Below are 20,108 nucleotides of genomic sequence, written 5' to 3'. Positions count from 1 at the left end.
TCACAGCCTTGACAATGTTTGTAATCCGCCTCCTGTCCCTGCTGGCAGTGGCCCCTGGGAGACACTCATCTCCTTCACCACATCCTTGCTCTGTCCCAAATCAACACCTCTAACAGTCGAATCACCCACAAGAAAATGTGTCCTCTTTTTATTTCTAACTGCACTTGATGGTTTGGTGACATTTACGACAACTTCCCCTTTGAACATCCCCTCATTCTCTGCCTGAGGGACCTTGCTAATATCTCCAACATCCTTACTATTTAAATCTGCAAGAACATTATAGGAATTGGATACAGAGAGACCAAAATTGCTATGTTTTTGCTCAACTGCACGCAATCTTCCTGAACCAACAGTTGTCCACACAGCCCTCCTCCTCGGGGGGCGCTGTGGAAGTGGAGGCTGGACACATGGCTGCATTATAGCACGTGGCTGGGACAATCTTTCCACTTCTGCCTGCAAGCTACAAACTAAGGACTGCAATCTAGAGATCTCGCCATCTAACCTAGATGTCCTTATGCGAAGAGGGCAGTACCCCAAGTTCCACAGGGTACTACGGAAGACAACAGCCAAACAACTGTTACACTGCACCAAGCCAGTCATCTTAACAATGTATTGAAATACAGTACTAAGATTGTGTGACGTGTTAGTGTTGATTTATACTGCAGTGGTACGACCACCCTTGGGATATTTACTGCATCTAATTCTGGTCACTGTGATGCAAAAAGGATGTCGAACGAGTGCAGGGAAGAGCAACACAGGTCATAATCAGGGATCCGGAGGCTAAAACGTGCGAATGATTCAGGGAATTCGATATCTCTGGTCTAACATAGAGAAGGACGAAGGATGACATGACAAAGGGGTGTGTGTGTGTGTGTAATCCTATTCTCCAAACCACCCGAAGGTTGGAGGAGAAGCAACGAGTGGAAGACCATCAGAGGGAAATTCGACCTAGAAGTAAGGAAGAATAGCCTGACCACCATCCTCCTGCAAAGTCCATCAGCAACCACCGTTCCACCACGAACCTGCTTTCCAGCTCCGTTCTTTGGCAACACAAGAAGACCATGTGACCCCTGATCCCTCTAAGCTGTGCGCCTGCGCAGGGGACAAGGAACATCCGTGCGGCATTTTCACAGTGCTGCGCAGTCGTGATGGGGAACATGTTTCCCTTCGTTTCTCCGCTAATTTTGCCCTTTTTCGGCTGCCATAGAAGGGTGGGGAGTTGGGAGGGTTTTCTAGGTTGCCAGGGGTGGGAGTGGGGAGCAAGCGGGGGGAGGCAGCAGCAGCCCTCTTCTGCCCCTGCCTTGCCTCCTTTGTTGCCGACCCCTTGCCAAGGCAACAATAGTTGACCCCCTGTAATGCCCCCCTCCCCCAGGGATACAGCCACGTGGAATAAACTGGGAGCAAGAAGGAGGCACAAAACGAATCGTCCGGCAAGTGGCAGTGAGATGGGCCTTTGTGGGTCACTCTGGCCAGCCTAGCAAGGGCAGGGGGTCTGGTGTGGGCAGCAGCAGGAGGAGGACAGAGCTGCCTTTCTTCTCCAGGATGGTCCCCGCAGAGCGGTCTAGCCGGTCGGGGCACTGGAGGCCTTCTGAGGAAGCCGCTGGAGCAAAGCCAGGCGTGTTCGGTGAGATTTCAAGGAAGTGGCACAAAGCCAGGCCACTTCCTCGGAAAGACTCAAGGGCCCCGACTGGGTAAACAAAGGGCTCAGCCCTTCATTCCCTGGAAGAGGAGCCTTCACCATCATTGGCCATTATCTGATTAATCTTCACAGCACCATCTCCCTCACCGAGAGGCCCCGGGCAGTGTGCAAATCAACTCTGAAGACATTAAAACTGTATCTAAAAGTAAGAGGGGAATTCCACACGCAAGAGATTTCAAAGGCAAACGAGACCCTTCTGGGTGCGATTGAGCCCCACGTGCCCCTCTGGGCTCCCCACTGGAGGTCACAGGGCCCCGTCTCAACCCCTTCCTGGAAGGACAGGGGGGTAGGGGCTGCCCCACCTCCTGGGAGAGGCCGTTGGTCTTGAGAATTTAAACCCTGGATACAAAACTTCAAAGAAACAGGTTTAATCCAAGGCAAAGTCACAATGCAAAGAACAACCAAGGGTCCCTATTCTGACAATAAAACACTCTACGCAAATGCGCCATTGCACGTCTGCAGTCAGCGAGAGAAGAGACGGGGAGGAAGCAACCAGGGTGGGGGCAGCAAACTGACCTTAGATACAGTAATCGCAGGTGTGAGGGATTTAGCTAGAAACAGACGTGACACCTTTCCCAAAGTCCATGCGGAGGTGAGACTGCCAACACTAAGGGGTCAGTAAGGGGTCTGCACAAGTGCCCCCGCGTGCCTTCTGTCCCCTGTCCTAATGTATATGAATATTATTATATCTTTATAGACCACCAATACGTACTTGACAAAACAAATAAGTAAAAATAAACATAGGAGATTGACGGCGGAAAATTTATTTATTTATTTATTAATCAGATTTGTATGCCACCCCTCTCCGCAGACTCGGGGCGGCTCACAGCAATAACAATACAATGTAAAACAAATCTAATATTTAAGTTAATTTAAAAAAAAACCCTCCAATTTAAAACCAATCATACTAGCGTACCATGCATAAATTTTATAAGCCTAGGGGGAGGGAAAGACCTCACGGTCCATCTAGTCTGCCCTTAGACTATTTTATCTTAGGATGGATAGATGTTTATCCCAGGCATGTTTACATTCAGTGACTGTGGATTTACTGACCACGTCTGCTGGAAGTTTGTTCCAAGCCTCTACAACTCTTCCAGTAAAATAATAATTTCTCACATTACTTTTAATCTTTCCCCCAACTATCCTCAGTTTGTGCCCCCTTGTTCTTGTGTTCACTTTCCTATTGAAAACACTTCCCTCCTGAACCTTATTTAAGTTTTATGCTTAAGACCTTCCACCATTCTTGTACCCCGTCTTTAGACCCGTTCAATTTTGTCAATATCTTTTTGTAGGTGAGGTCTCCAGAACTGGACACAGTATTCCAAATGTGGTCTCACCAGTATTCTATATAGCGGGATCATAATCTCCCTCTTCCTGCTTGTGATACCTCTAGCTATGCAGCCAAGCATCCGACTCGCTTTCCCTACTGCCTGACCACACTGTTCACCCATTTGGAGACTGTCAGAAATCACGACCCCTAAATCCTTCTCTTCTGAAGGATTATTTAGTCTAAAAGTAAACCAACCCTCCCTCCCCACTCTATGTGGCACCAGAATTTACAATATCCAGCTCTTCGCGCAAACGCTGGCATCTCTCTCGTGGTGGTGGCTTTGCCCAGATGTTGGCTGTCGTGGCTTCAGGAGGACGGTGATGTAGCTGTACAACTCCTCCTGCCTGGAGGCCTCTTACCTACTGGTCTCTGCTTCCAATATCCGCAAAGAGAAGGAGCTACACAACTACACAACATTTGAACAGGCAATGGCACCAGACGTTGAGGGCGATATTGGCACAGGCCATGCGGGCGATGCCCATGCGCTCGCAGTGGGAGTGGGGCATCACTCTTTCCAGCAGTCAGGTGTATTAAGCCCCCCTGTGGGAAGAGCCTCCCCCTCCCCAAGGGCCCTGCTCACAATGAAAGAGGCAGAGCACCCCCTGGCAGTGAGAGCGGGCACTGCAGACCAGGAGCTGCCACAGGTGGCTTCTCAGAAGGTGGGCAATGGACTTGATGGGCCCCTCAGGGTGGGGGCCCTTCCCTACTCCTCCTCCCCCTCTCCTGGCAGTCTCTCTGGGCTGCCCCCAAGCCATCCACCACCATCAGCAGGTTTCTTGGGGGGTGGGGGTGGCAGGTCCAGCAGGGGCAGCAGCACTGCTCGGGTGGGAGGGGGGGTTGACACGGGGTGGGGGAAGCTGGAGCCAACAGGCCAGGCACCGCTTGGGCCACATTTAGTTTCTAAATGCAAATCTCCCTTTGATGAACAGCAGCAGCCCTTGGACAGAGGCCACAAAGGCAGAGGGGGCGGAGCTTAAGAGCTGCACGGGGCTCAAAAGGCCATTGAAAGAGTTAAAGCCTCCATTCATTGTGTTCTGTCGGGCTCCCTGGTAGACTCCTCTCAAAAATTCACAGGTACAAATGTCAGACACACACACGTTTGAAAATTCAAAACAATGTTCTTTATAATGAAAAGTCACTTAAACCAAGCCCTCTTTTGGTGTAGCCAAGAGCCCTCGTCTCCAAACAAACTGGTAATTGGTACAAGTCCCTTATCAGTTCTGAGATACTTAGCTTGCAGTGGGAGGCAATTCACAGTCCTTCTTCTTCCACAAAGTGAAACACACTTTGCTCCGGTTTAGTTTCAAATCGGGGAAAAATAAGCACACAAAAGGTCAAAGTCAGTAAAGCAGTCACGAAACACAACGATCAGATAATCCTCCACAATGGCCAAACCCACAGGCTGCTCTTTATAGCAGCCTCACTAATGACCACAGCCCCACCCAACCACAGGTGGCCTCATTTTCTTTGATAATAATCTCTCAGTTGTTGATGCCTAAGCATCGCTCTCTGCATGCGTGGCTGTATCATTAACTCTTGTTCTGAATCCAAGGAGGAGCTAGAGAATTGATCTCCTTCTGAGCTGTCGGCCCCACTCTCCTCCTCCCTGTCACTCATGTCTTCTTGGTCAGAGGAGCCTTCATCAGCAGATTCCACCAGGGGGGGGGGCAAAACAGGCCTGCAGCATGTGGATGTCTCCCCCACATCCACAGTCCTTGGGACAGGAGCAGGGCCAGAGCTGACCACAACATAATTGCCAGACTGCAAGTGGGAGCACCGAGGAAGCCTCTGGAACGCCAGGCAGCCCCTCTCCATGACCGCAGGGCCTCTCCAAAGGACCCCAGCAGATCCAAGGTGGGGAGGGGGCAGGGACCGGACATTCCACCCCAATGGGCCCCCCAGAAGGCCAGCTAGGACCTGCAAGCAACCTGGCCTCCTCCTTGGGCCTCTCCACACTTGGGGGGGGCAGCTCAGGGGCTCCGGCGTGGCTCAGGCAGGGGGGCAGGTGGGACCCACAGCAGCAGATGCTCAGTCACCCCCCAGCCCCCCTTCCTTCCCTGGCAGGTGCTCCAACACTGGGGGCTTTCAGGGAAGAGTCGGATGCCATTTCTCCAACATGCTACAGGGACCCCTGCCTGAGCGGGGGTTGGACTAGATGCCCTCCAAGGCCCCTTCCAACTCTCCAAAAGAAACCAAATCAGACCGGAGCCCGCCTCACCCTGCTTGTGGCTGGCGGGCGTGTCTCCCCCCGGCTGGCACCTGTGACAGAACCAGGGAAGGCGGTGGGCGGGTGGGCGGGTGTTCTGTAGGCACAATGCATTGCTGTTCCAGAAGTCAACCACTAGGTGGAGACCTCCCTCCTTTTTCTCTCTAAGCAGCACAGGGGCTGCTCTTCCGGATTGAATCCTGGGTCCAAATTCGTGTCTATGTCTTTTCTTCCAAATCCTTCGGTGACAGCCGGGGGTCACATTCTGGGCTTAGGGAGCGTTACCCCTGGTTTAACGTCCACTGCGCAGTCTGTTGGTCTGGGAGGCGGCCGTTCATTGCCATCTTCCTCAGGGAAAACCCTTCCCAGGTCTCGGCATTCAAGGGGCAATTTCTGGAGACCCCGGAGCTTTTCCTCCTTTGGGGCAGAAGCGGGGGGAGGGGGCCCTTTGTTCCCTGCCTTGGAATCGGAGGGTCCCTCCTGCAGGCCTCGGCGGGAGGGTTAGGGCCGAGGCGGGGGCCAAGCTGGCCATATCCATCCTCCCACCCAATGGTGGGGGTCCATTTGTCCAGCCAGGCCAGGCCTAATGGAACGGCTTCTGACATCTTGGGGGTGACCAACTTATGGGGGGTGGTCATGGTATAGCTCAGGAATCCATTCTGCTGCTCCTCCCTCATTTGTGCCCTCTGAAATTTTACCAACCAGCTGCCAACCTCTGGGGAAGAAACGCCCCCCTTCTCCGACACAGACCCACGCTCAGGGGGGGCAACAGCCCAGCTTCCTCGGGTCCCCATCACAGTTGGCTTGGATCGGGGGGGGAGCCTCCCAGGCCAGGAGGGGCAGCAGCAGGCACGACAGCAGGCATGGGGGGAGGGGGCAGCAGAGGATGGACCCCACCACCACCAGTGGACCTCCCAGCCGAGGGGGAGGGCTTTGTCTCAGGCCCATTCTGGAGGAGGGGGAGGGAACTGGGCGACCCCTGGGGCAGCAGGGATTCCCATGTCTGCTGTGCAAAAAGGCTGTGGCTGCTCGGGTCGGTGAGCAGGTAGAAGGCTAGCCCCCCACCCGGCATCCTATCCCATCCCATCCAATCCCTGGGATATATACTGTGCCATCCCCGGCATCTCCGGGTCTGGGGTCACCCCGGCCCTCGCCTCCCACGCTGGGGGCTTTCCCAAGCTGGTCTGGGCTCAGAGGGAAGGGTCCCCCAGGAGGTCTCCAGTTCAGCCGCAGAACCTTTAGGGGTTTCCGTCGCAGCCGGGTGGAATTATGGGGTGTCTCCACTTGCCAAGCCAGAGTAAGGACCCCCAGGGGCTTTCAATGCCCATTCGTGGCTCCTCAAGCCCTGCTTACAAGGGAGCCCCCCACTCACAGTGAGATTTCGGGAATAATCAGGGGGGTCGGCCAAGGACTGGCTGCGGGACACTGGCCGGAAAAGCCCAGGTCCAGACCGGTCAACAGTCCGGCTTCTCAGAGATCTCCCATCAGAGTGGGATGACCAAGTCGCCCCCATTCGGGCCTCGCTTTCTCTGGCCAGATACTCCTGGCCTCCCAGGGCTCCGAGGAGAGACCGATCCTGAGGGGCAGGGGTCTCGTAAGCAGGGCCTTTCCGGCTGCCGGCCCCCCTGGTCTTTCAAGTCTTGCTGGTCCCTCCAGGGGAGGGGGGTGGAGAATTCCAAGCCCTCCCACAGCTGGCTTTTCTTTTTTTAGAAAAATAACTTTTACTAGTTTTTCCCATTTAAAAAAACACAACGTTTCAATATTTAAGTAGTTCTATATCCCATTTCTTATGTTTGTTACATTTCTTATATCACTTCTTTGTATATACATATGTTACATGGCATGTTGGTGCTGGTTCTGGCCTATAAAGCCCTTCATGGCACCGGACCAGAATACCTCCGGGACCCCCTTCTGCCACACGAATCCCAGCGACCGGTGAGGTCCCACAGAGTTGAACTTCTCCGAGTCCCTTCGACTAAACAATGCCATTTGGCAGGACCCAGGGTAAGAGCCTTCTCTGTGGTGGCCCTGACCCTCTGGAATCAACTCCCCCCAGAGATTAGGACTGCCCCCATCCTCCTTGCCTTTCGAAAGCTCCTGAAGACCCACCTATCTCCTAACCAGTGACCGCTCGCGCGGCTGCATTCTGCCCAACTTGCAGTTTCTGGACAGACAGGATAGCCGTCTTTGAGGGGCTGCCACAAAGAAGGGGCCAAATTATTCTCCAAAGCCCCCGAAGGCAGGACAAGAAGCAGGGGACGGAAATTATAACCAAGCCGAGAAGCAACCTGGAATTGTGGAGAAACAGTCAGGACAATTAACCAGGGGAACTGCTTGCCTCCAGATGTTGTGAATTCTCCAACCCTGGAAGCTTTTAAGACTGGGCAGGGGGTTGGACTAGAAGACCTCCAAGGTCCCTTCCAGCTCTGGTTTTCTATTATTCTAAACGGGTTGTCCAATCTCTTCTTGGAAACGTCCAGGAATGGATCACTCACAAGTTTTGGAGTCCAGCCATCCCACTGGTTACTGTTTAGCCGGTCGGGGCACTCGAGGCTTTCCAAGGAATCAGCCGCCTTTGTGCCCCTTCCTGAGAACGCAAGGACAACGCCTGGCTCTGCTCCAGCGGTTCCTGTGACGTTGGCCTGGGCCACGCTGGGGGAGGCTGGCATGTTCCCTCCAGCAGGTGCGAAGGCAGCCTCACACTCGCCTCCGCTGGCCTCACCTTGGCTTTCCCCACCCGGCCCCTTCCGTCACCCCCACCAGCCCAGCCCTCCCCTGGAGGACATCAAACTATTCAGAGGGTGGGGGGGCTTGGGGGGGGCTCCCATCCTGCCTGCAGCTGCTGCATGTATTTAGGGGCACGTACTGCAAATGTATTTATTCATTTATTGGGTTTGTGTGCCGCCCCTCTCCATAGACACGGACTTGCCAGTTGGATTCATTGCACATAAGAACCTAAGGAGAGCCCTGCTGAATCGGGCCAAAGCCCATTGAGTCCAGACTTCTGTGTCCTACAGTGGCCCCCCAATTGTCCATGGGCTGTTGAGGAGAAGGCAAGACCCTCCCTTTCCCTTGACCCCCAATAAATGGGACCCACGGGAACCCTGCCTGCCTCCACCAACATGGAGGTGTCACTTGAATGTCCGTTTCATTGATGTGTTGGTCCTTCGTTGTTTCTCCACCTGGCCTCCAAAGTGACAGTTGTAACTTGGCATCTTGAAGACCATAGAATCCCAGGGCAGGAGGGGGACTTGAAGGTCGTGTAGCCCCCTCTCCTCTCAAGGCAGGAGACCCTCTGCCATCCCAGTCCAATGGTTGTTGTCCAATCTCTTTTTAAAAACTTCTAGTGGAGCAGCCACAACTTTCTGGAGGCAACGTCTCTTCTGCCGGTTCATTAAGTGTTAGGAAGTTTCTCCTGAGTTCCAGGTTTTCTTCTCTCCTTGCTTCGTTTCCATCCGTTGCTTCTTGTCCTGCCTTCGGGGGGGGGGCTTTGGAGAAGAGGGGGGGCCATCCCTGCCTCTTAGGAGCAGCAGTGCTAGAGAGAGGCAGAAGGGGGCTGTGGAGGGCAGCCCTATAACACAGAAGCAGAGGGGGTGAAATGATGCACCCCCCTCCCAGAAACAAAAGACTAAACGAAGAGAAACCCCTCACTGCAGAGAAGTTGCAGGGCCCACAGAATAGCGCAGTTGGAAGGGACCCCGGAGGTCTTCTAGTCTGACCCTCTCTTCATCCAGGAGATCCTATGTGGGGACAAAGGATGAAACTTGTTGTGGTTGGCTCTGGCCCAGCTCCTGCCCCAAGGACTGTGGATGTGGGGGAGACATCCACATGCTGCAGGCCTGTTTTGCCCCGCCCAGTGGAATCTGCTGATGAAGGCTCCTCTGACCAAGAAGACATGAGTGACAGGGAGGAGGAGAGTGGGGCCGACAGCTCAGAAGGAGATCAATTCTCTAGCTCCTCCTTGGATTCGGAACAAGAGTTAATGATACAGCCACGCATGCGGAGAGCGATGCATAGGCAACAACAACTGAGAGATTATTATCAAAGAAAATGAGGCCACCTGTGGTTGGGTGGGGCTGTGGTCATTAGTGAGGCTGCTATAAAGAGCAGCCTGTGGGTTTGGCCATTGTGGAGGATTATCTGATCGTTGTGTTTCGTGATTGCTTTACTGACTTTGACCTTTTGTGTGCTGATTTTCCCCCGCTTTGAAAGTAAACCAGGGCAAAGTGTGTTTCACTTTGTGAAAGAAGAAGGACTGTGAATGGCCTCCCAGCTGCAAGCTAAGTATCTCAGAACTGATAAGGGACTTGTACAAATTACCAGTTTGTTTGGAGACGAGGGCTCTTGGCTATACCAAAAGAGGGCTTGGTTTAAGGGAATGTTCATTATAAAGAACATTGTTTTGAATTTTCAAATGTGTGTGTGTCTGACATTTGTACCTGTGAATTTTGGGGAGGATTCTACCAGAGAGCCCGACAGAACAAACCTTGACCTGGGTGGAGAACAGAAGCAAACATTAGTGTGTGTTTGACTACAGGGATATAGCATTGCTTCCAGCTGTACGGATTCAGCTCCAGTGATCTTAGAAGCCGATGTCTTAGAAGAACTTGAACGATTAAAGATCAATAAGGCCATGGGTGCAGATGGCATCCACCCCAGAGTTCTTAAAGAACTCAGATCTGTCATTGCTACCCCCCCTGACTGATTTGTTTAACCAATCCTTGTTAACAGGAGAAGTTCCTGAGGATTGGAGAATGGCCAGTGTTGTGCCTATCTACAAGAAGGGCAGTAGAGAAGAAGCTGGTAACTACAGGCCAGTTAGCTTGACATCAGTGGTAGTTAAAATGATGGAGACTCTACTCAAAAAGAGGATAAATCAGCACCTAAAAAACAATAACTTATTGGACCCAAATCAGCATGGCTTTACTGAAGGCAAATCATGTCAGACTAATCTCATTGATTTCTTTGACTATGCCACAAAGGTGTTGGATGAAGGTGGTGCCGTGGATATTGGCTACCTGGACTTCAGCAAAGCCTTTGATACGGTTCCACATAAAGAGCTGATAGATGAATTAGTGAAGATTGGTCTTAATCCCTGGACAGTTCAGTGGATTTGCAGCTGGCTGAAGCGTAGACATCAGAGAGTTATTGTTAATGGCGAGTATTCTGAGCAGAGACAGGTTACAAGCGGTGTGCCACAAGGGTCTGTTCTGGGTCCTATTCTTTTTAATATTTTTGAAGATTTCTGAAGATTTTGAAGATTTAATATTTCTGATGATTCCGCTATATAGAATGCTGGTGAGACCACATTTGGAATACTGTGTCCAGTTCTGGACACCTCACCTACAAAAAGATATTGACAAAATTGAATGGGTCCAAAGACGGGCTACAAGAATGGTGGAAGGTCTTAAGCATAAAACGTATCAGGAAAGACTTCATGAACTCAATCTGTATCGTCTGGAGGACAGAAGGAAAAGGGGGGACATGATTGAAACATTTAAATATATTAAAGGGTTAAATAAGGTCCAGGAGGGAAGTGTTTTTAATAGGAACTTAACTTAACTTAACCCTGCAGCCTATTATCATTTAAAATAAAGATAGCCAAATTCAACCTGCTTATATATAAGCAATGATACATTCATTACTTACTAGTTAATATTTGCCCTAATAACACCTAGAATCTTTGAACTGAAACAAAAAAGTCAATTTAGGCCAATAAATCTAACTTTGTGATAAGCGAAGGAATCAAAATAAAGTGTTAGAGTAGGCTTTTTAAATATATATATATATATATATATTTATTTAGAAAAGAAATACAAAAAGTATACAGTATCCTTACAGACGTACATATAGAATCATTTCAAAAGAAAAGAAACAGAAAGATCAGAAACTTACAAACAGTTAAAAAACAAGAGAGATTTTATTTATTTATTTATTTATTAGATATCCTTGTTCTCTCCACTCTCTTATTCTTGCTGGTATCTTACTATATTTTGTGCAGTAGCCCATATCGTATCGTATAAATGTTTACGATCTTATCATTTGGCATATTGCAATTTTATCATCTTGATAAAGATTCTTAATTTTAAGCAATTTTATATTATAGTTGATATAGTTCTCTTTTATTAGTTAGCTCATCCGTAGTTTTAGGCCAATAAATCTAGCTCTGTGCTAAGCGAAGGAATCAAAATAAAGTCTTCGCTAGAGAAGGCTTCTAACTTCAACACATCTAAAGCAAGAGAACCAGTAGTGGGTTGCTGCATGGGCCGGTCCAGGACGCAGTCCCAGTTGGGAAAATGTGCATGTGCATTCCTGCGCAAGATTCGGCTTCTGCGCATGCGCGGGAAGCGAAATTTCATGCATTGACATTCGCACATGTGAGATTTCCCCAATTTTGGACACTTTTTTTTCCTTCCACGCATGCGCGGAAGCAAAGAAATCTCCAAAATTCCGTGAAATCGCCACTGTTAAGTCAGTAATGGCATTGAATCCCTTGTAGTTCAACGGTCTTTTTTGAAGGAGAACTGTAATGCTAACCAGTCACTGACTCGACAAAAACCCCACAAGAAGTGGGGGCAACAGGCCTCGCTTTTTATACTTTTTTCAGTGGCGGGAAAAACAAAGAGAGCCATTTATTTTTGGCGGCCTTTTCTCTAGACCAATCAGCAGTTGCAGTATAACGGCCAATCAGGTTCAACCACCAGACATAATAACATCCTCATGCAAGATTTCACATGCTGGATGCACACAGGCCTGGTAGTGCCGGCGACGGGGAGCCCTGTACACTCGACTACATGGGGAATGGGTTCCATTGTCCACCTTCTACTTTTCTTCCCTTTTCACTTAGATTCGGACTTCCTCGATTGTCCCAAAGGTGCTTTTTCAAAAGGCAACTTGGATTTTCTTTGTTTTCCCTTGAAGATGTTTTGCTTCTCACCCAAGAAGCTCCGTTTGTTCTGTACAGAAGAAGCTTTTTGGATAAGAAGAAGCAGAATCCTGGGCTCCAGCATGAGAGTAATGAGATGCTTCATGATCAAATCCTTCCCTACTTTGACCTATGTTTGTCTTCTTCTGGCACTTCTGTGTTAGCAAAAACTTCAGAAGAAAAGGATTGAGGGGTAGTGATTTCAGACAGTCTCAAAATGGGTGAACAGTGCGGCCAGACGGTAGGGAAAGCAGGTAGAATGCTTGGCTGCATAGCTAGAGGTATAACAAGCAGGAAGAGGGAGATTATGATCCCGCTATATAGAATGCTGGTGAGACCCCATTTGGAATACTGTGTCCAGTTCTGGAGACCTCACCTACAAAAAGATATTGACAAAATTGAAAGGGTCCAAAGACGGGCTACAAGAATGGTGGAAGGTCTTAAGCATAAAACCTATCAGGAAAGACTTCATGAACTCAATCTGTAGAGTCTGGAGGACAGAAGGGAAAGGGGGGACATGATCAAAACATTTAAATATATCACAGGGTTAAATAAGGTCCAGGAGGGAAGTGTTTTTAATAGGGAAGTGAACCCAAGGACAAGGGGGCACAATCTGAAGTTAGTTGGGGGAAAGATCAAAGGCAACATGAGAAAATATTATTTTACTGAAAGAGTAGTAGATCCTTGGAACAAACTTCCAGCAGACGTGGTAGATAAATCCACAGGAACTGAATGTAAACATGCCTGGGATAAACATGTATCCATCCTTGCTTATTAGGGGATTTTAACGGAATAATCGATAAGGAACTGGACTATAACAACGATAAAAGGAATAAGCCTAAGAAAAGAATACTACCCAAAGCCTTTTTTGACTTAATTAAGGAATTAAAACTTAAAGACAGTTGGAGAGACAGGAATGCTAACCTCAAAAAATTCACTTTCTATTCAGATAGGCACCAATCTTGGTCAAGACTGGATATGGTCTGGACTACAATAGAACTTAACACCAAAATTCAATCGGTAGAGATAGAACCCAATTTTATCTCAGACCACAATGCGCTTAAAGTAATATGGAAAGGAACCAAACAATGTCCTAGATGGACGCTTCAAAAATCTATACTTAACCAGGAAAGTTTTAAACAGAAACTCCAAACGGAAATGAAATTTTTCTTTCAAGAAAACATTAAAGAACACACCAGTCTTCAAAATGTATGGGATACAGCCAAAGCCGTAACTAGAGGAATAGCTATTTCGTATATGGCTAAAGAACATAAACAAAAAAACCAGAAATCGATTAAACTAGAAGAAGAGTACAGATCTCTAGAAGAAAACTTACAAAAATATCCCCCCAAAAAAGAATTTAAACAAAACATGTCACAAATAAAACATGAGTTAAATCTAATAGATCAACAAAACCTAGCACAACAAATTAAAGGTTGCAGTCAATATAATTTTGAAAATGCCAACAAACCTAGCAAATGGTTAGTTAATAAACTCAAAAAACAAAAGGAAAAGAAACTCATAAACTGTCTTAAGACAACAAACGGGGAAATATGCCATGACTTGGAAAGAAAAAAACAGATTGCTAGTGAATTCTACAGTAAGCTCTATGGCAATCCTGAAAATATAGCTAACATTGAACATGACCAAAAAATACAAGAAATTTTAGAACAGGCTAATCTCCCTAAAGTACCTCAAGAAATGACAGATACAATAAATAAGCCAATCACTGACATAGAATTAAAAGAAGCAATCAAAGGGCAGAGAAACAACCAAGCCCCGGGCCCTGATGGCCTCCCACCTGAATTCTATAAAGACCTCCCCAAAGAAATGGAAAAGGTCCTGCTAGAAACCTTAAACGAGGCCTTAGATAGAGGCATAATTCCAACATCCTGGACAGAAGCAAATCTAGCGCTAATATCAAAAAAAGATACGGACCCTACAGATATAGCTAATTACCGCCCTATCTCTCTTTTAAATGCCGACTCCAAAATCTTTAGCTCCATCCTAGCTAGTAGAATCAAAGGATTTCTAAACCAATTCATACATTCGGATCAAAACGGCTTCCTCCCTGGGAGACAGTTAAAGAATAATATCAGAATAGTATTGGACACCCTGGAGTACTACGAAGCCCACAGTGAAAAACAAGTGGCATTAATATTTCTCGACGCCCAGAAGGCTTTTGATAACATGTCCTGGAAATTTATATTTAAACAACTTGAATATATGGAATTTGGCCCTAAATTCATAAACGCAATAAAAGCCATTTATACAGATCAATCAGCATATATCATCCTTAACGGAGATATATCGACAAAAATTTCCCTTCGCAAAGGAACGAGACAAGGGTGTCCATTGTCCCCACTACTGTTTATCCTAACATTAGAAGTACTAACCAGAATTATTAGAAAAAAGGAGGGTATAAAAGGGCTAAAATGCAAAAATGAAACCTACAAGCTACAAACTTTCGCGGACGATCTGGTATTTATTATAGAAGAACCTTTAGAATCAGGACCCAAACTATTGGCCATCCTAGAAGAATATGGCACAGTGGCAGGTCTTAAAATAAATAAAACTAAAACTGAAATCTTAACCAAAAATATGAGAGAACCGCAGAAAGCTATCTTAACAGCCAAACTTGATATCCAAATAGTTAAAAAAATCAAATATCTTGGCATTAATTTGACGAATAAAGTGTCCAGCCTAAAAGAAAACAATTACAATAAACTAATAGATAAAATACAATCTGACTTGTTGAAATGGAAAAATCTACAACTCTCCTTACTAGGGAGGATCGCGGCTATAAAACTTAGCCTCTTGCCCAAAATATTGTTCCTATTCCAAACAATCCCAATTCAATTGAAACAGGAATTCTTTATAAAATTGAATAAAATTACCAGTAACTTCATTTGGCAGAACAAGCGCCCCCGAATTCGCTTAAAATATCTACAGGATAGAAAAGAAGGAGGAGGCCTGGCACTCCCAATTTGGAAAGACTATTACATTGCCGCATCCCTAACTTGGATGAGAGAATGGATGAGCCTATCTAACACCAGACTACTTAGCTTAGAAGGTCACGACTTCCACTTAGGATGGCACTACTATCTTTGGGATGAGAAGCCGAGGACCCATAAATATTTTACCAACCATCTGATTAGGAAATCTTTAATACATACCTGGAAAAAAATTAAGTCTAAACTTTACAAAGGAATCCCCACATGGTATGCCCCATTAGAAGCATATGTGCATCCTAATTTCCATTAAAAAAACAATATAATAATAAGGTACAAGGATATATTAAATTCCAATGGGGAAATTAGATCAAGAATAGAATTGGAAAATTTCGGTCCAAAAATGGAGTGGTGGGAATACTTACAGATACAAACTAAATTCAACAAGGATAAAAGTAATCCTGGAATAATTAAAAATGCCCCGCTAGACAAACTATGTACAGATTCCCAAGAACAATTAATTTAAAAAATCTATTGTTACTTAAATTATAACGAATTGGATAATATTAACACAAAAATTAATGTAAAACAATGGAATTTGGATCTCAAAAAAGAGATTAAAGAAGAGGAGTGGCAAATACTCTGGAGCAGAAATTATAAATTGACTATTGCCACGTCCTATAAAGAGAATTTAGTTAAAATGTTTTACAGGTGGCATATTACCCTGATTAAATTAACAAAACTAAATAATAAACTTTCACCTTATTGTTGGAAGTGCCACCAAGAAATAGGCACCTATTTCCATTTATGGTGGCAATGCACAAAGGCTAAAATCTATTGGAATAAAATCGGAACTTGGATTGACGAAATACTTAATCTGACAATAGAAAAAACCCCTGAATGTTTTCTTCTGGGCATTATTAGACAAAAACTACCTAAATCCCAAATACATCTAATTGTCCACTTAACAACAGCAGCCACGTTAACCTTTGCGCAGTGGTGGAAGAATGAGGAGATACCTCCGAATGACGCAATAATAAAAAAAATTACATACTGCGCAGAGATGACGAAATTAACTATATTAGTAAGAAACGAAACTATGGCTACATTCAATAACTGTTGGGATCCTTTTTACAACTGGTTAGGAAAAAAGAGTGAGAATAACACGCCATAAGATTGATACGTTGGATATAAACATGACCAGTTACAAATCTGGTATATAGCCATTTTATATTTAATATAGTATTAAGAGACTTTATATATATATATACTAATAGTACCTTTACTACTACTTTCTAAAATCTCTATAACTTGATTAACTCAACACTTGCATTAACCAATCTAGATAAATAAACCGAACCATGGCAACGAGCTAATGAAATAGGAAACAGTTCTCGTTCTCAATACAGCTCCCCCGGACATTCGCCAATCTTTCACCCTTTCTATCCTTTCTACGTTCTCTGTTCTTTCTATCTTTTTCCCTCCTTCTCTCTACCCTTTCCCTATCTACTTCTTCCCCTCCCCTTTTCTAGCTTTTAATTTGGACTTTGTTAATTGACATGTCATTCGATCGTTCTCTATTGTTACGATCACTGTTTTATGTTTTGTATATTATGTTGTATTTTGTATTATTTGTATAATAAAAATTTTTAAAATTAAAAAAAAAAGAATGGTGGAAGGTCTTAAGCATAAAACGTATCAGAAAAGACTTCATGAACTCAATCTGTATAGTCTGGAGGACAGAAGGAAAAGGGGGGGAGATGATCGAAACATTTAAATATGTGAAAGGGTTAAATAAGGTTCAGGAGGGAAGTGTTTTTAATAGGAAAGTGAACACAAGAACAAGGGGACACAATCTGAAGTTAGTTGGGGGAAAGATCAAAGGCAACATGAGAAAATATTATTTTACTGAAAGAGTAGTAGATCCTTGGAACAAATTTCCAGCAGACGTGGTAGATAAATCCACAGTCACTGAATGTAAACATGCCTGGGATAAACATAGATCCATCCTAAGATAAAATACAGAAAATAGTATAAAGATTAGATTAGATTAGATTTATTGGATTTATATGCCGCCCCTCTCCGCAAACTCGGGGCGACTCACAACAATAATAAAAAACAGTACATAATAGAAATCCAATGCCCACCGATCTAATTACAATTTAAAATTAGTAATTTCCTAAAACAATCCCAATATATATAAAAAACAGGCACACAGTCAATCAATCAACAACACAACATGGGCAATGGGGAGGTGTTTTAGTTCCCCCATGCCTGACGGCAGAGGTGGGTCTTAAGGAGTTTACGAAGGGCAGGGAGGGTGGGGGCAATCCTAATCTCAGGGGGGAGCTGGTTCCAGAGGGTCGGGCCCCCCACAGAGAAGGCTCTTCCCCTGGGTCCCGCCAGACGGCATTGTTTAGTCGACGGGACCCGAAGAAGGCCGACTCTGTGGGACTTAACCGGTCGCTGGGATTCGTGCGGCAGGAGGCAGACTAGATGGACCATGAGGTCTTTTTCTGCTGTCAGACTTCTATGTTTCTATGTTTGTGACCAACATGGTTCTGCTAATAAATTGGAACTTGGAAGAAGGCCAAGGTTTGGACTCGGATTTATTTCTCAGGTGCAATTCTTCTACTGAGTCATCACTCTTCCATGGAAAAGCCCAAAGCCCCTGGCACAGACCCAACCTCCTTCCTCCGCTGGGCACTGACCCATGTCCCTCCCTCCCCTGGCAGGTGGAGAAGGAGCAGGTGGGCTTCCAGGGACCCAGCCCCGCCAGAGACCAGCCACACCTTCCCTGTCAATCTCTGCTTTGACGGGCACTGACTCACTCTCTGGACCCGCACCTGTCCTCCTCCTTCTGGCTGACAGCCAGGAGGGCGGGGCCACAGGTGGAACGGCTCTGGCCTTGCATGGACCAGCCATAAAAGGCCCAGGTCTGGGCTGCCCCACAGGCTCCTCACTCAGAGACCCAGAGACCCGTCTGACGGCTGCTTCTCCAAGAACATGGACTTCATAAATCTTGCGGGACTTTCTCATGCGAAACCGGCCACCCCTGAAATCCAGAGCTATGCTGACCAGGTAGGTCGCCCAGCCACCCCGTCCCGAAGACTTTGTCAAGTTGATCACATGAGATGATGGTGATGATGATGGTGATGGTGATGATGATGGTGATGGTGATGATGATGATTATTATTATTAGATTTGTATGCCGCCCCCTCCAATACTGCCTATATCAGTGGATTCCAATCATTTTAAAGCCTTGCCCCACCTAAGCGTCTCTAAAGCCCTGAAGCCTCTCCCCCTCCCCATATAATTCTTACTATTCAGAAAGTGAACTCCTGCCTAAAAGCCCATTAACCTGGTTTAAACAAGGTTTCCATTGACCACCTTGAAAATCAAACTTCCCCTGTAGGGTGTGTGCCCCACATTAGGAACCAGGGGTCTGGATCCAGCCGCGAGGGGGACTGAGAGATCTGGTTCTTAATGAAGTATTTTCAACTGTTTTTAAAGCTGTTCTTTTCTTTCTCCTGTGGGAGTTGGGGGCCATACGAATAAGGTGAATAAAGGAATAAGTTCCCTTCCCTGCTTTGCCAAGCGAGGCTCCAGGGGCCTGACGGAGGAGCCCCCAAAGCAGGCAGCACCCCAGGAGCTGTGGGGTGGCCAACCCACCCACCCACCCCCACCTCTCCCCCAAAGGGCCCCTCTCGCTGCCTCCTTGCCTTGACCGCCTCCCTTCTGTCCCAGGTGAGAGGTCAGCTGGAGGATGCGGCAGACAAGAAATATGCCACCTACACGGCCATATTGTACCGTCAACAGTCAGTCGCTGGCATGGATTACTTTGTCAAGGTGAGTGGCTGAACCCCAGGATGCACCCAATCCAAGGGGGGGTCAGGGGGGTCAGTCCCTGAGGCTTTTCAGCCTCCGCTTCCCTCCGCCCTCAGAAGACCCCCACCCCCCAGGTGCTGCTGTGGCCCCTGCCTCTGGCCCCCTGGCTCAGTTCCCTTGTCCCCTTGTCTCCTTTAACCTCTTCTGCCAACCCTCCCCTCCCCCACTGAGTCCCTGCAGGGTCCAGTGCCAGGTCAGCCACTTGGACAGCCGCATGGGCCAGGCTGAGGGGGTCCCTGACCCATCCCGCCCAGTTGGGCTAGGAAAGAGCGGTGGGGAGGGGGGCTTTTCAGCCAGCATTGGAAGGGGCAGGAGGGGTCTCCTCTCTTTGGAGGCTGGAGAAGGGGTCTGCTCTGGGGTGGCTGAGCCCGGCCCAGCATTCATCCCTGGAAGAAGGATCTGTGGTGTCCCCCCCCGTCCATGGGCCTTTGGGGAGGGGGCTGTGGGGGCCCTGTTCCTGACATCCCTCTTCTGATGCTCCACCCCACACAGGTGAAATGTGGTGAGGAAAACCAGGACTACGTGCACCTGAGGATCTTCAAGGCCCTGCCCTCTGAAGGTGGACGTATTGACCTCTCCGGCTTCCAGCTGGGCAAGACCCTGTCCGACCCCATCATCTACTTCTAGGCACCGCTGTCCGTCCGTCTCTGCCTGGAGGGGGGGGAGCTGCGGGAGAAGGCAGGGAAGCTCCTGGACACCAATAAACACATTTGGAATCAGAGATGCTAGTGGACTTTTTGTACCAAGTAAGGCGGCCAGAAATGGAGTCCTCGGCTTGCGACGGTTCGTTAGTGGCCACTTGAGGTTACAAAGGCGGTGAAGGAAAGAGGGTTGGGGCCACTTTTCACACTCCACGGCCGGGGCAGTTGCCGCGGGGTCCCATGACCCAAATTCAGACACTGGGCAACCGACTCACCCTGATGACGGTTGCAGTGTCGTTGTGGGTCACACAATCCTCTTTTCCGACCCCGACAAGCAAAGTCAGGGGGGGGCAGGTTCACTTAGCAGCCCCTGTGACTCACTTGAGGGCTGCGGTGGCAGGGAAGGTGGACAAAGGGGCAAAATGGGCTCAACAACAGTCTGGACGACGGAAACATTGGGCTCAGTTG

At 47.5% G+C, this 20,108-nt stretch overlaps 1 protein-coding gene across 1 annotated transcript; it reads left to right on the top strand.

Annotated features, from left to right (window-relative positions):
- The first annotated feature begins 18,054 nt into the window (after positions 1-18,054).
- LOC139167170 (cystatin-B-like) lies at positions 18,055-19,720 on the top strand. Its single transcript, XM_070751590.1, has 3 exons — positions 18,055-18,192; positions 18,859-18,960; positions 19,492-19,720. Exons 1-3 carry the CDS (start codon positions 18,118-18,120, stop codon positions 19,624-19,626), a joined length of 312 nt encoding a protein of 103 aa, XP_070607691.1. The 5' UTR covers positions 18,055-18,117; the 3' UTR covers positions 19,627-19,720.
- Positions 19,721-20,108: the final 388 nt, after the last annotated feature.

Source organism: Erythrolamprus reginae, chromosome 4 (assembly GCF_031021105.1).
Source record: "Erythrolamprus reginae isolate rEryReg1 chromosome 4, rEryReg1.hap1, whole genome shotgun sequence".
Lineage (NCBI taxonomy): Eukaryota > Metazoa > Chordata > Lepidosauria > Squamata > Dipsadidae > Erythrolamprus > Erythrolamprus reginae.
This window is presented reverse-complemented; position numbering and strand designations above follow the sequence as displayed.

Coding starts and splice junctions, on each gene's coding strand:
- LOC139167170 (XM_070751590.1), top strand. CDS start 18,118: ATGGACTTCATAAATCTTGCGGGACTTTCTCATGCGAAACCGGCCACC. Junction 18,193..18,858: donor TCCAGAGCTATGCTGACCAG/GTAGGTCGCCCA, acceptor CTTCTGTCCCAG/GTGAGAGGTCAGCTGGAGGA. Junction 18,961..19,491: donor GCATGGATTACTTTGTCAAG/GTGAGTGGCTGA, acceptor CACCCCACACAG/GTGAAATGTGGTGAGGAAAA.